The sequence below is a fragment of the Heterodontus francisci genome, chromosome 48, assembly GCF_036365525.1.
Source record: "Heterodontus francisci isolate sHetFra1 chromosome 48, sHetFra1.hap1, whole genome shotgun sequence".
Classification (NCBI taxonomy): Eukaryota; Metazoa; Chordata; class Chondrichthyes; order Heterodontiformes; family Heterodontidae; genus Heterodontus; species Heterodontus francisci.
The window spans coordinates 1,233,690-1,246,243 of record NC_090418.1 but is presented as its reverse complement, the minus strand read 5'-3'; the positions used below and the strand labels follow the sequence as shown (position 1 = coordinate 1,246,243).

At 54.3% G+C, this 12,554-nt stretch overlaps 2 protein-coding genes across 2 annotated transcripts in view; one reads left to right on the top strand and one right to left on the bottom strand.

Annotated features, from left to right (window-relative positions):
* The window catches only part of LOC137357536 (uncharacterized protein C2orf72 homolog), a 42,539-nt gene extending 31,652 nt beyond the window's left edge, over window positions 1-10,887 (top strand). Inside the window, exons 2-3 of the mRNA XM_068023932.1 lie at window positions 8,056-8,166; window positions 8,552-10,887. Of these exons, the coding sequence (XP_067880033.1) occupies window positions 8,056-8,166; window positions 8,552-8,703 (263 nt within the window). The 3' untranslated portion in view covers window positions 8,704-10,887. The remainder of the gene's footprint in view (window positions 1-8,055; window positions 8,167-8,551) is intronic.
* A 298-nt stretch (window positions 10,888-11,185) lies between these two features.
* The window catches only part of lrch4 (leucine-rich repeats and calponin homology (CH) domain containing 4), a 72,862-nt gene continuing 71,493 nt past the window's right edge, over window positions 11,186-12,554 (bottom strand). The window contains exon 19 of the mRNA XM_068023930.1: window positions 11,186-11,905. Within this exon, the coding sequence (XP_067880031.1) occupies window positions 11,684-11,905 (222 nt within the window). The 3' untranslated portion in view covers window positions 11,186-11,683. The remainder of the gene's footprint in view (window positions 11,906-12,554) is intronic.

Here is a 12,554-nt window from a genome sequence, read left to right as displayed (position 1 = left end):
AGAGAATTTGGGGGCGATTAGGAGTTCGGACCCTCTCGTTTAGAATCAGGTAAGGAAAATTATTTACTCTTTAAAAGATTGTAGTTAAATTGTGAAGTTTTCAGTGGTACGTGTGCAGGAATATCAGATTTTGTTCAGCAATAGTTTGGCAGTTTTCCTGACGTCAGGATTTGATATGAAGCAATCTGTGCAAAGTGACCAATACTTTTAGGCTGATAACTTTTAATATATTTACAAAAAGCTAGAGGAATGCAAGGCAGAATATGAGTTTGGGGATGGTTTTAATCCACAGATGGGGAGGCTCCACCCTCAATCACTGCTCTGTGCTAAACTAGACCTCAGCCTGCAGACAGATACTGTCACTAAACTCCTGGATAGCGGAGAAATCAGCCAGGGTTCCTGCTCCTGATCACTGTCCAGTGACCCCTGGGTTAGAGAGAGGGGGAAATCAGCCAGGGTTCCTGCTCCTGATCACTGTCCAGTGACCCCTGGGTTAGAGAGAGGGGGAAATCAGCCAGGGTTCCTGCTCCTGATCACTGTCCAGTGACCCCTGGGTTAGAGAGAGGGGCAAATCAGCCAGGGTTCCTGCTTCTGATCACTGTCCAGTGACCCCTGGGTTAGAGAGAGGGGAAAATCAGCCAGGGTTCCTGCTCCTGATCACTGTCCAGTGACCCCTGGGTTAGAGAGAGGGGGAAATCAGCCAGGGTTCCTGCTCCTGATCACTGTCCAGTGACCCCTGGGTTAGAGAGAGGGGGAAATCAGCCAGGGTTCCTGCTCCTGATCACTGTCCAGTGACCCCTGGGTTAGAGAGAGGGGGAAATCAGCCAGGGTTCCTGCTCCTGATCACTGTCCAGTGACCCCTGGGTTAGAGAGAGGGGGAAATCAGCCAGGGTTCCTGCTTCTGATCACTGTCCAGTGACCCCTGGGTTAGAGAGAGAGAGGGGGAAATCAGCCAGGGTTCCTGCTCCTGATCACTGTCCAGTGACCACCTGGGTTAGAGAGAGAGAGGGGAAATCAGCCAGGGTTCCTGCTCCTGATCACTGTCCAGTGACCCCTGGGTTAGAGAGAGGGGGAAATCAGCCAGGGTTCCTGCTCCTGATCACTGTCCTGTGATCCATTTAGAGAGAGAGGGGGAAATCAACCAGGGTTCCTGCTCCTGATCACTGTCCAGTGACCCCTGGGTTAGAGAGAGAGGGGAAAATCAGCCAGGGTTCCTGCTCCTGATCACTGTCCAGTGACCCCTGGGTCAGAGAGAGGGGGGAAATCAGTCAGGGTTCCTGCTCCTGATCACTGTCCAGTGACCCCTGGGTTAGAGAGAGGGGCAAATCAGCCAGGGTTCCTGCTTCTGATCACTGTCCAGTGACCCCTGGGTTAGAGAGAGGGGAAAATCAGCCAGGGTTCCTGCTCCTGATCACTGTCCAGTGACCCCTGGGTTAGAGAGAGGGGGAAATCAGCCAGGGTTCCTGCTCCTGATCACTGTCCAGTGACCCCTGGGTTAGAGAGAGGGGGAAATCAGCCAGGGTTCCTGCTCCTGATCACTGTCCAGTGACCCCTGGGTTAGAGAGAGGGGAAAATCAGCCAGGGCTCCTGCTCCTGATCACTGTCCAGTGACCCCTGGGTTAGAGAGAGAGGGGAAATCAGCCAGGGTTCCTGTTTCTGATCACTGTCCAGTGACCCCTGGGTTAGAGAGAGAGGGGAAATCAGCCAGGGTTCCTGCTCCTGATCACTGTCCTGTGACCCCTGGGTTAGAGAGAGGAAAATCAGCCAGGGCTCCTGCTCCTGATCACTGTCCAGTGACCCCTGGGTTAGACAGAGGGGGAAATCAGCCAGGGTTCCTGCTCCTGATCACTGTCCAATGACCCCTGGGTCAGAGAGAGGGGGAAATCAGCCAGGGTTCCTGCTCCTGATCACTGTCCTGTGATCCCTTTAGAGAGAGAGGGGGAAATCAGCCAGGGTTCCTGCTTCTGATCACTGTCCAGTGACCCCTGGGTTAGAGAGAGAGAGGGGGAAATCAGCCAGGGTTCCTGCTCCTGATCACTGTCCAGTGACCACCTGGGTTAGAGAGAGAGAGGGGAAATCAGCCAGGGTTCCTGCTCCTGATCACTGTCCTGTGACCCCTGGGTTAGAGAGAGAGGGGAAATCAGTCAGGGTTCCTGCTCCTGATCACTGTCCAGTGACCCCTGGGTTAGAGAGAGAGGGGGAAATCAGCCAGGGTTCCTGCTCCTGATCACTGTCCAATGACCCCTGGGTCAGAGAGAGGGGGAAATCAGCCAGGGTTCCTGCTCCTGCTCACTGTCCTGTGATCCCTTTAGAGAGAGAGGGGGAAATCAACCAGGGTTCCTGCTCCTGATCACTGTCCAGTGACCCCTGGGTTAGAGAGAGAAAGGGGAAATCAGCCAGGGTTCCTGCTCCTGATCACTGTCCAGTGACCACCTGGGTTAGAGAGAGAGAGGGGAAATCAGCCAGGGTTCCTGCTCCTGATCACTGTCCAATGACCCCTGGGTCAGAGAGAGGGGGAAATCAGCCAGGGTTCCTGCTCCTGATCACTGTCCTGTGATCCCTTTAGAGAGAGAGGGGGAAATCAACCAGGGTTCCTGCTCCTGATCACTGTCCAGTGACCCCTGGGTTAGAGAGAGAGAGGGGAAATCAGCCAGGGTTCCTGCTCCTGATCACTGTCCAGTGACCACCTGGGTTAGAGAGAGAGAGGGGAAATCAGCCAGGGTTCCTGCTCCTGATCACTGTCCAGTGACCCCTGGGTCAGAGAGAGGGGGGAAATCAGTCAGGGTTCCTGCTCCTGATCACTGTCCAGTGACCCCTGGGTTAGAGAGAGGGGCAAATCAGCCAGGGTTCCTGCTTCTGATCACTGTCCAGTGACCCCTGGGTTAGAGAGAGGGGGAAATCAACCAGGGTTCCTGCTCCTGATCACTGTCCAGTGACCCCTGGGTTAGAGAGAGAGGGGAAAATCAGCCAGGGTTCCTGCTCCTGATCACTGTCCAGTGACCCCTGGGTCAGAGAGAGGGGGGAAATCAGTCAGGGTTCCTGCTCCTGATCACTGTCCAGTGACCCCTGGGTTAGAGAGAGGGGCAAATCAGCCAGGGTTCCTGCTTCTGATCACTGTCCAGTGACCCCTGGGTTAGAGAGAGGGGAAAATCAGCCAGGGTTCCTGCTCCTGATCACTGTCCAGTGACCCCTGGGTTAGAGAGAGGGGGAAATCAGCCAGGGTTCCTGCTCCTGATCACTGTCCAGTGACCCCTGGGTTAGAGAGAGGGGGAAATCAGCCAGGGTTCCTGCTCCTGATCACTGTCCAGTGACCCCTGGGTTAGAGAGAGAGGGGAAATCAGCCAGGGTTCCTGCTCCTGATCACTGTCCAGTGACCCCTGGGTTAGAGAGAGGGGAAAATCAGCCAGGGCTCCTGCTCCTGATCACTGTCCAGTGACCCCTGGGTTAGAGAGAGAGGGGAAATCAGCCAGGGTTCCTGTTTCTGATCACTGTCCAGTGACCCCTGGGTTAGAGAGAGAGGGGAAATCAGCCAGGGCTCCTGCTCCCGATCACTGTCCAGTGACCCCTGGGTTAGAGAGAGAGGGGAAATCAGCCAGGGTTCCTGCTCCTGATCACTGTCCAGTGACCCCCTGGGTTAGAGAGAGAGGGGAAATCAGCCAGGGTTCCTGCTCCTGATCACTGTCCTGTGACCCCTGGGTTAGAGAGAGGAAAATCAGCCAGGGCTCCTGCTCCTGATCACTGTCCAGTGACCCCTGGGTTAGAGAGAGGGGGAAATCAGCCAGGGTTCCTGCTCCTAATCACTGTCCAATGACCCCTGGGTCATAGAGAGGGGGAAATCAGCCAGGGTTCCTGCTCCTGATCACTGTCCTGTGATCCCTTTAGAGAGAGAGGGGGAAATCAACCAGGGTTCCTGCTCCTGATCACTGTCCAGTGACCCCTGGGTTAGAGAGAGAGAGGGGAAATCAGCCAGGGTTCCTGCTCCTGATCACTGTCCAGTGACCACCTGGGTTAGAGAGAGAGAGGGGAAATCAGCCAGGGTTCCTGCTCCTGATCACTGTCCTGTGACCCCTGGGTTAGAGAGAGAGGGGAAATCAGTCAGGGTTCCTGCTCCTGATCACTGTCCAGTGACCCCTGGGTTAGAGAGAGAGGGGGAAATCAGCCAGGGTTCCTGCTCCTGATCACTGTCCAATGACCCCTGGGTCAGAGAGAGGGGGAAATCAGCCAGGGTTCCTGCTCCTGATCACTGTCCTGTGATCTCTTTAGAGAGAGAGGGGGAAATCAACCAGGGTTCCTGCTCCTGATCACTGTCCATTGACCCCTGGGTTAGAGAGGGAGAGGGGAAATCAGTCAGGGTTCCTGCTCCTGATCACTGTCCAGTGACCCCTGGGTTAGAGAGAGGGGCAAATCAGCCAGGGTTCCTGCTTCTGATCACTGTCCAGTGACCCCTGGGTTAGAGAGAGGGGAAAATCAGCCAGGGTTCCTGCTCCTGATCACTGTCCAGTGACCCCTGGGTTAGAGAGAGGGGGAAATCAGCCAGGGTTCCTGCTCCTGATCACTGTCCAGTGACCCCTGGGTTAGAGAGAGGGGGAAATCAGCCAGGGTTCCTGCTCCTGATCACTGTCCAGTGACCCCTGGGTTAGAGAGAGAGGGGAAATCAGCCAGGGTTCCTGCTCCTGATCACTGTCCAGTGACCCCTGGGTTAGAGAGAGGGGAAAATCAGCCAGGGCTCCTGCTCCTGATCACTGTCCAGTGACCCCTGGGTTAGAGAGAGAGGGGAAATCAGCCAGGGTTCCTGTTCCTGATCACTGTCCAGTGACCCCTGGGTTAGAGAGAGAGGGGAAATCAGCCAGGGCTCCTGCTCCTGATCACTGTCCAGTGACCCCTGGGTTAGAGAGAGAGGGGAAATCAGCCAGGGTTCCTGCTCCTGATCACTGTCCAGTGACCCCCTGGGTTAGAGAGAGAGGGGAAATCAGCCAGGGTTCCTGCTCCTGATCACTGTCCTGTGACCCCTGGGTTAGAGAGAGGAAAATCAGCCAGGGCTCCTGCTCCTGATCACTGTCCAGTGACCCCTGGGTTAGAGAGAGGGGGAAATCAGCCAGGGTTCCTGCTCCTGATCACTGTCCAATGACCCCTGGGTCAGAGAGAGGGGGAAATCAGCCAGGGTTCCTGCTCCTGATCACTGTCCTGTGATCCCTTTAGAGAGAGAGGGGGAAATCAACCAGGGTTCCTGCTCCTGATCACTGTCCAGTGACCCCTGGGTTAGAGAGAGAGAGGGGAAATCAGCCAGGGTTCCTGCTCCTGATCACTGTCCAGTGACCACCTGGGTTAGAGAGAGAGAGGGGAAATCAGCCAGGGTTCCTGCTCCTGATCACTGTCCTGTGACCCCTGGGTTAGAGAGAGAGGGGAAATCAGTCAGGGTTCCTGCTCCTGATCACTGTCCAGTGACCCCTGGGTTAGAGAGAGAGCGGGGAAATCAGCCAGGGTTCCTGCTCCTGATCACTGTCCAGTGACCACCTGGGTTAGAGAGAGAGAGGGGAAATCAGCCAGGGTTGCTGCTCCTGATCACTGTCCAGTGACCCCTGGGTTAGAGAGAGGGTGAAATCAGCCAGGGTTCCTGCTCCTGATCACTGTCCAATGACCCCTGGGTCAGAGAGAGGGGGAAATCAGCCAGGGTTCCTGCTCCTGATCACTGTCCTGTGATCCCTTTAGAGAGAGAGGGGGAAATCAACCAGGGTTCCTGCTCCTGATCACTGTCCAGTGACCCCTGGGTTAGAGAGAGAGGGGAAAATCAGCCAGGGTTCCTGCTCCTGATCACTGTCCAGTGACCCCTGGGTCAGAGAGAGGGGGGAAATCAGTCAGGGTTCCTGCTCCTGATCACTGTCCAGTGACCCCTGGGTTGGAGAGAGGAGACATCAGCCAGGGTTCCTGCTCCTGATCACTGTCCAGTGACCACCTGGGTTAGAGAGAGAGAGGGGAAATCAGCCAGGGTTCCTGCTCCTGATCACTGTCCAGTGACCACCTGGGTTAGAGAGAGAGAGGGGAAATCAGCCAGGGTTCCTGCTCCTGATCACTGTCCAGTGACCCTTGGGTTAGAGAGAGGGGGAAATCAGCCAGGGTTCCTGCTCCTGATCACTGTCCAATGACCCCTGGGTCAGAGAGAGGGGGAAATCAGCCAGGGTTCCTGCTCCTGATCACTGTCCTGTGATCCCTTTAGAGAGAGAGGGGGAAATCAACCAGGGTTCCTGCTCCTGATCACTGTCCAGTGACCCCTGGGTTAGAGAGAGAGGGGAAAATCAGCCAGGGTTCCTGCTCCTGATCACTGTCCAGTGACCCCTGGGTCAGAGAGAGGGGGGAAATCAGTCAGGGTTCCTGCTCCTGATCACTGTCCAGTGACCCCTGGGTTAGAGAGAGGGTGAAATCAGCCAGGGTTCCTGCTCCTGATCACTGTCCAATGACCCCTGGGTCAGAGAGAGGGGGAAATCAGCCAGGGTTCCTGCTCCTGATCACTGTCCAATGACCCCTGGGTCAGAGAGAGGGGGAAATCAGCCAGGGTTCCTGCTCCTGATCACTGTCCTGTGATCCCTTTAGAGAGAGAGGGGGAAATCAACCAGGGTTCCTGCTCCTGATCACTGTCCAGTGACCCCTGGGTTAGAGAGAGAGGGGAAAATCAGCCAGGGTTCCTGTTCCTGATCACTGTCCAGTGTCCCCTGGGTTAGAGAGAGGAGACATCAGCTTGAGCACCCAGACATGTGCACATACAGAACCACATGCACTCATACCCTCACTCAAACACCCTAACTCGAGGCATTTGTAGATCCTGTTGTTGGGATGTGAGTTTAGCTGCCCCAGTAATGTTCAGCGTCTGTATGACTCAGTACTGGACCAGCCTGGTGTTTTTATACAGACAGTTTCCCCTCTTTCTCCTGGAACACTGGTACGGAACATGCCCTGTCACACAGGAGGGATGTGTGGAGCCCAGACCCAGACTGGACGAACAGGCTACAGTTTATTGTGCCTCAGCCTGGAGGGTGTTTCGAGAGTGACAGAGACGGCAGAATGTCAGAGCTCACTGAAACACTGACATCTCCCAAAGGCTGGGGCTGGGGAGGAGACAGGGAGCAAGGGGGAGGGAGGAATGGGCAGAGCCGGGAGTGAGGGGGCAGGGCCGGGGGAGGTGGAGGAGCAGGGCCGGGGTTTAGGGCCGGGGGAGGTGGAGGAGCAGGGCCGGGGTTTAGGGGGTTAGGGCTGGGGGAGGTGGAGGAGCAGGGCCGGGGTTTAGGGGGTTAGGGCTGGGGGAGGTGGAGGAGCAGGGCCGGGGTTTAGGGGGTTAGGGCCGGGGGAGGTGGAGGAGCAGGGCCGGGGTTTAGGGGGTTAGGGCTGGGGGATGTGGAGGAGCAGGATCGGGGTTTAGGGGGTTAGGGCTGGGGGAGGTGGAGGAGCAGGATCGGGGTTTAGGGGGTTAGGGCTGGGGGAGGTGGAGGAGCAGGATCGGGGTTTAGGACCGGGGGAGGTGGAGGAGCAGGATCGGGGTTTAGGGGGTTAGGGCTGGGGGAGGTGGAGGAGCAGGATCGGGGTTTAGGGGGTTAGGGCTGGGGGAGGTGGAGGAGCAGGATCGGGGTTTAGGGGGTTAGGGCTGGGGGAGGTGGAGGAGCAGGGCCGGGGTTTAGGGCTGGGGGAGGTGGAGGAGCAGGGCCGGGGTTTAGGGCTGGGGGAGCTGGAGGAGCAGGATCGGGGTTTAGGGCTGGGGGAGGTGGAGGAGCAGGGCCGGGGTTTAGGGCTGGGGGAGGTGGAGGAGCAGGATCGGGGTTTAGGGGGTTAGGGCTGGGGGAGGTGGAGGAGCAGGATCGGGGTTTAGGGCTGGGGGTTAGGACCGGGGGTTAGGGTGAATGCTGTAGTGACCGGGGGATGGATGGGAGCAGGCAGCAGGAGCAGCAAGATCAGAGAGTGCCATTCGGCCCATCAAGTGGGCTACACCGAGGGACGGGGCGGCAGAGTGGGTGAGTGCTGCATGGTTTGGATCCTGAGCTGATCTCTGACTCTTGCTTCTTGTTGCAGTGTACAGGCCCTGTGTCAAGCGGACAATGGGAGTTAAAGTGCTGAAGTGTTTCCCCTGGTACAGCAGACGTAAGGAACGTAGCAAGCTGACCAAAAGTCAGAGCCTCGAGGGTGAGTCACACCTCCCCACCCCCCTCCAGTCCCACACGTCTGTTAATCCACTCAATATCACCCCAATTCCATTCCCCTCCCCAGCTCTCAGCACTGGCTCCACACATATCAACTGCTGTTCACTCGAATCACCGTCTTCCACATGTGGTCTGAGCTCAGAGTATTCACTAACATGAGCTATCGCAACTAGCCAGTGTCCTGGGGACCTCTATTCCACACCTTCAGAATGTGTTTGGCTGCTTCCCAATCCTGAATGTCCGAGATTCCCTTCCCAATTCAGAGTGTGACTCCTGCGGAATGATACAACATAGCCTCCAGCCAAACACTTCCTATTGGCTCCAGTTAGGACGACTCTCTTACTAACTCTGTTTCTTTCTCCACTCAGTCCCCATGGCCTCGACAGAGATGATCAGCCAGAGCAAGGGGAGCAGTCAAGGCCAGTGTCAGAATAACTGCGCCTACTACAGTGAAAAGACACGGCTGTCCTTCAGACACGAGCTGAATTCTGCCGCTTCTGTCATCAACTCCACCATCTGACCCTTCACCTTCCGTCTCTGAGCTACACCATTTCACCCGTGGCTTCTCAGGGCAAACACCAGCCAGTCCACATCACCATGGGGAGACCTTGGGGCAGGGTGAGAGTGAGGGGAGGGGAGGAGCTCAGGGGTAAAGCAATCTGCAACTACACAATATTATATGGGCTCATTTCTTCTTTGACATTAAGGTATGTTTGAAAAAAATGATCTGACTCCACTTTCTGTTGGATTTCCTTTTCATTCATTCTCGGGATGTGGACGTCGCTGGCCAGGCCAGCATTTATTACCCATCCCTAATTGCCCTCGAGAAGGTGGGGTGCCAGTCAAGTGGGCTGCTTTGTCCTGGATGGTGTCGAGCTTCTTCAGTGTTGTTGGAGCTGCACCCATCCAGGCAAGTGGAGAGTATTCCATCACACTCCTGACTTGTGCCTTGTAAATGGTGGACAGGCTTTGGGGAGTCAGGAGGTGAGTTACTCGCCACCGGATTCCCAGCCTCTGACCTGCTCTTGTAGTCATGGTATTTATATGGCTACTCCAGTTCAGTTTCTAGTCAATGGTAAGCCTTCGGATGTTGATAGTGGGGGATTCAGCGATGGTAATGCCATTGAATATCAAGGGGAGATGGTTAGATTCTCTCTTGTTGGAGATGATCATTGCCAGGCACTTGTGTGGTGCGAATGTTACTTGCCACTTATCAGCCCAAGCCTGGATATTGTCCAGGTCTTGCTGCATTTCTACATGGACTGCTTCAGTATCTGAGGAGTCACGAATGGTGCTGAACATTGTGCAATCATCAGCGAACATCCCCACTTCTGACCTGATGATTGAAGGAAGGTCATTGATGAAGCAGCTGAAGATGGTTGGGCCCAGGACACTACCCTGAGGACCTCCTGCAGTGATGTCTTGGAGCTGAGATGATTGACCTCCAACAACCACAACCATCTTCCTTTGCACTAGTTATGACTCCAGCCAGCGGAGGGTTTTCCCCCTGATTCCCATTGACCTCAGTTTTGTTAGGGCTCCTTGATGCCATACTCTGTCAAATGCTGCCTTGATGTCAAGGGCAGTCACTCTCACCTCACCTCTTTTGCCCATGTTTGAACATAGACTGTAATGAGGTCAGGAGCGGAGTGTCCCTGGCGGAACCCAAGTTGAGCAGGTTATTGTTCAGTAAGTGATGGCACTGTCACCGACACCTTCCATCATTTTACTGATGACTGAGAGCAGACTGATGGGGCGGTAATTGGCTGGATTAGATTTGCTTTCTATAGACATGGGCAATTTTCCACATTGTCGGGAAATTCCAGGGTTGATGCCTTGTCAGTCAACTGTTTTTAACCAGGTGTCTGTACACCAAGTTAGGTTGTATATAAAATTATGAGGGCCTAGATAGAGTGGATATAAGGAGTTAATTCTGTTGGCAGAGAGGTCAATACTGGGGGAATAGATGTAAAGTAATTAGTGGAAGGCTTAGAGGGGAGTTGAGGAGTAATGTTTTCACCCAGAGGGTGGTGGGGGTCTGGAACTCACTGCCTGAAAGGGTGGTAGAGGCAAAAACCCTCATCACATTTTTAAAAACCCACAGATATGCATTTGAAGTGCTGCAACCTCCAGGACTAGGGACCGAGAGCTGTAAGATGGGATTTGACTGATTAGCTCTATCAGCTGGCATTGACATGATGGGCAGAATGGCCTCTTTCAGTGCTGAAAATGTCTCTGATTCTATGAACAGGATTGAGGGTGAAGCTGGTTCACTGCAGGGCTGTGAATCATGGTGAGGGGCAGCTGCTCAGAGTTTGGAGAAAGGCTGTCCATTCTCAGCATCGATGACTTTGGGAATTTATAAAAAACAATTCTGTAACTTCAGTAACTGGAGCCCGTGTTTGCACTCCCTTTAGACACTCAAATAGGGTGCAAGTCCGAGTTGGGGTAGAGTCAGTGATAGGGGAGAGCGGACATGGACCGTGGGAGGGATTAACCGGGTGGGTAGAGTCTACTATAAAGGTAGAGGATCCAGGGGTTGGTCAAAGACCCATCACATTTCTTGCATGGCCACAAAGGTACAGCATTGAGAAGTTATTTAAGAGGGGAGTGCAGTGCTCAATGAGCAGTGTGTGTGATACATTCATCAGTCAGACAGAATCAGATCTGCAGATCTGTGTGGCTGGGTGGGCTGGTCCCAGGGGAGGGAGGGAGGGAGGGGGGCGGGCGGGGAAAGAAGTCTGGTTTACAGGTGAAATCTTCCAGGGAGTGTGAGTCAAAGCTGATGAATTCTGTTATAAAGTATTAAACAGGATCCAGTGGGAGCTGTGAATGATGCTTGTGCAGTTGTTTGTATTATATTCTTGGAGGTACACACTTTGTGTTTCATGTTCCTGTTTTAAATGGTTGCTATGTACGTTCTTTTCACTGTCCAGATCTATCCTGTTGACATTAAATTGCCATCGCAAATCTATTTGTTTGCTGATAAAAGATAAACAGGGTTAGTGATAAGGTTTTACATAAAGACTGGATTGAAGAACAGCAAAATAAATTTGCATTAACACAGAATCTTTTCAGCAAGACTGGACCAAGCAGGTGTGGTGGAGACCAGGGAGATCGCAGGGTCCGACTGCAGGCTGGGCCAAGGCTACTGGTCACAGCCAGGGCAGTAGCAGAGACTGTAGTTTGCCGACCACTGCCCCTGGGCAAGAACAAGGAGACCGTGGCAAAGTGAATCACAATCTGGCTTCTTAACAAGATGCAGCGAGCTTGCTGGAAAGTCAACACCGCATGAGGGGGAGACTGGGCTCGGCTGTGATGCCTTCCACAGTCAAATATCCTGCCCGTAAACAATATCTGTGCTCACTAGGGTGAGATAAAGGAGAGTCAGTGCTGCAGACGAGGAGGGGGGGACAAAACGAGGAAGGAAACTGCAAACTTCATTTCGGATTCTTTGAAAAGTCCTTTCGACGTTGAAAGTTTGGTTCATATGGCAAAATTCACCCTTTAAAGTCTGACCACTCCGCAGGCCCACTGGCACAAAGAAGCCTGCTTGATAGCTGTGCTGGAACCACAGATGCCCTAATAACACCGACACGATCAGTCCTGCCTGACAGCTTGACTTGTTTGGGCTTTGCTGCAAGCTCCAAATTCTGCACCATCTGTGCAACTTGCAGTAACCCATCTTCCTCCAGGATATGGTGGGACTGACAGAGAGAATCCTGGCAAAGGAGTAAAGAGAAACCAGGTGAGAGGCAGCAACAGATACAAACAAAAGCAACTCATACAGGGGCCTCATCACTGTTACACTATTCCGTGAAGGAGAGGGGGAGAGAGAGGGGGGGGAGAGAGAGAGAGAGAGAGGGGGGGAAAAGAGAGGAGAGAGAGGGGGGAAAAGAGAGAGAGAGAGGGGGGGAAAAGAGAGAGAGAGAGGGGGGGAAAAGAGAGAGAGAGGGGGGGGGAAAAGAGAGAGAGAGGGGGGGGGAAAGATGAGAGAGAGAGGGGGAAAAGAGAGAGAGAGAGGGGGGGAAAAGAGAGAGAGAGAGGGGGGGAAAGAGAGAGGGGGGAAAGAGAGAGGGGGGGAAGAGAGAGGGGGGGAGAGAGAGAGGGGGAAAAGAGAGAGGGGGGAAAGAGAGAGGGGGGAAAGAGAGAGAGAGAGGGGGGGGGAAAAGAGAGAGAGAGAGGGGGGGGAAAAGAGAGAGAGAGAGGGGGGGGAAAGAGAGAGAGAGAGGGGGGGGAAAAGAGAGAGAGAGAGGGGGTGGGAAAAGAGAGAGAGAGAGGGGGGGGAAAAGAGAGAGAGAGAGGGGGGGGAAAAGAGAGAGAGAGAGGGGGGGGAAAAGAGAGAGAGAGAGGGGGGGAAAAGAGAGAGAA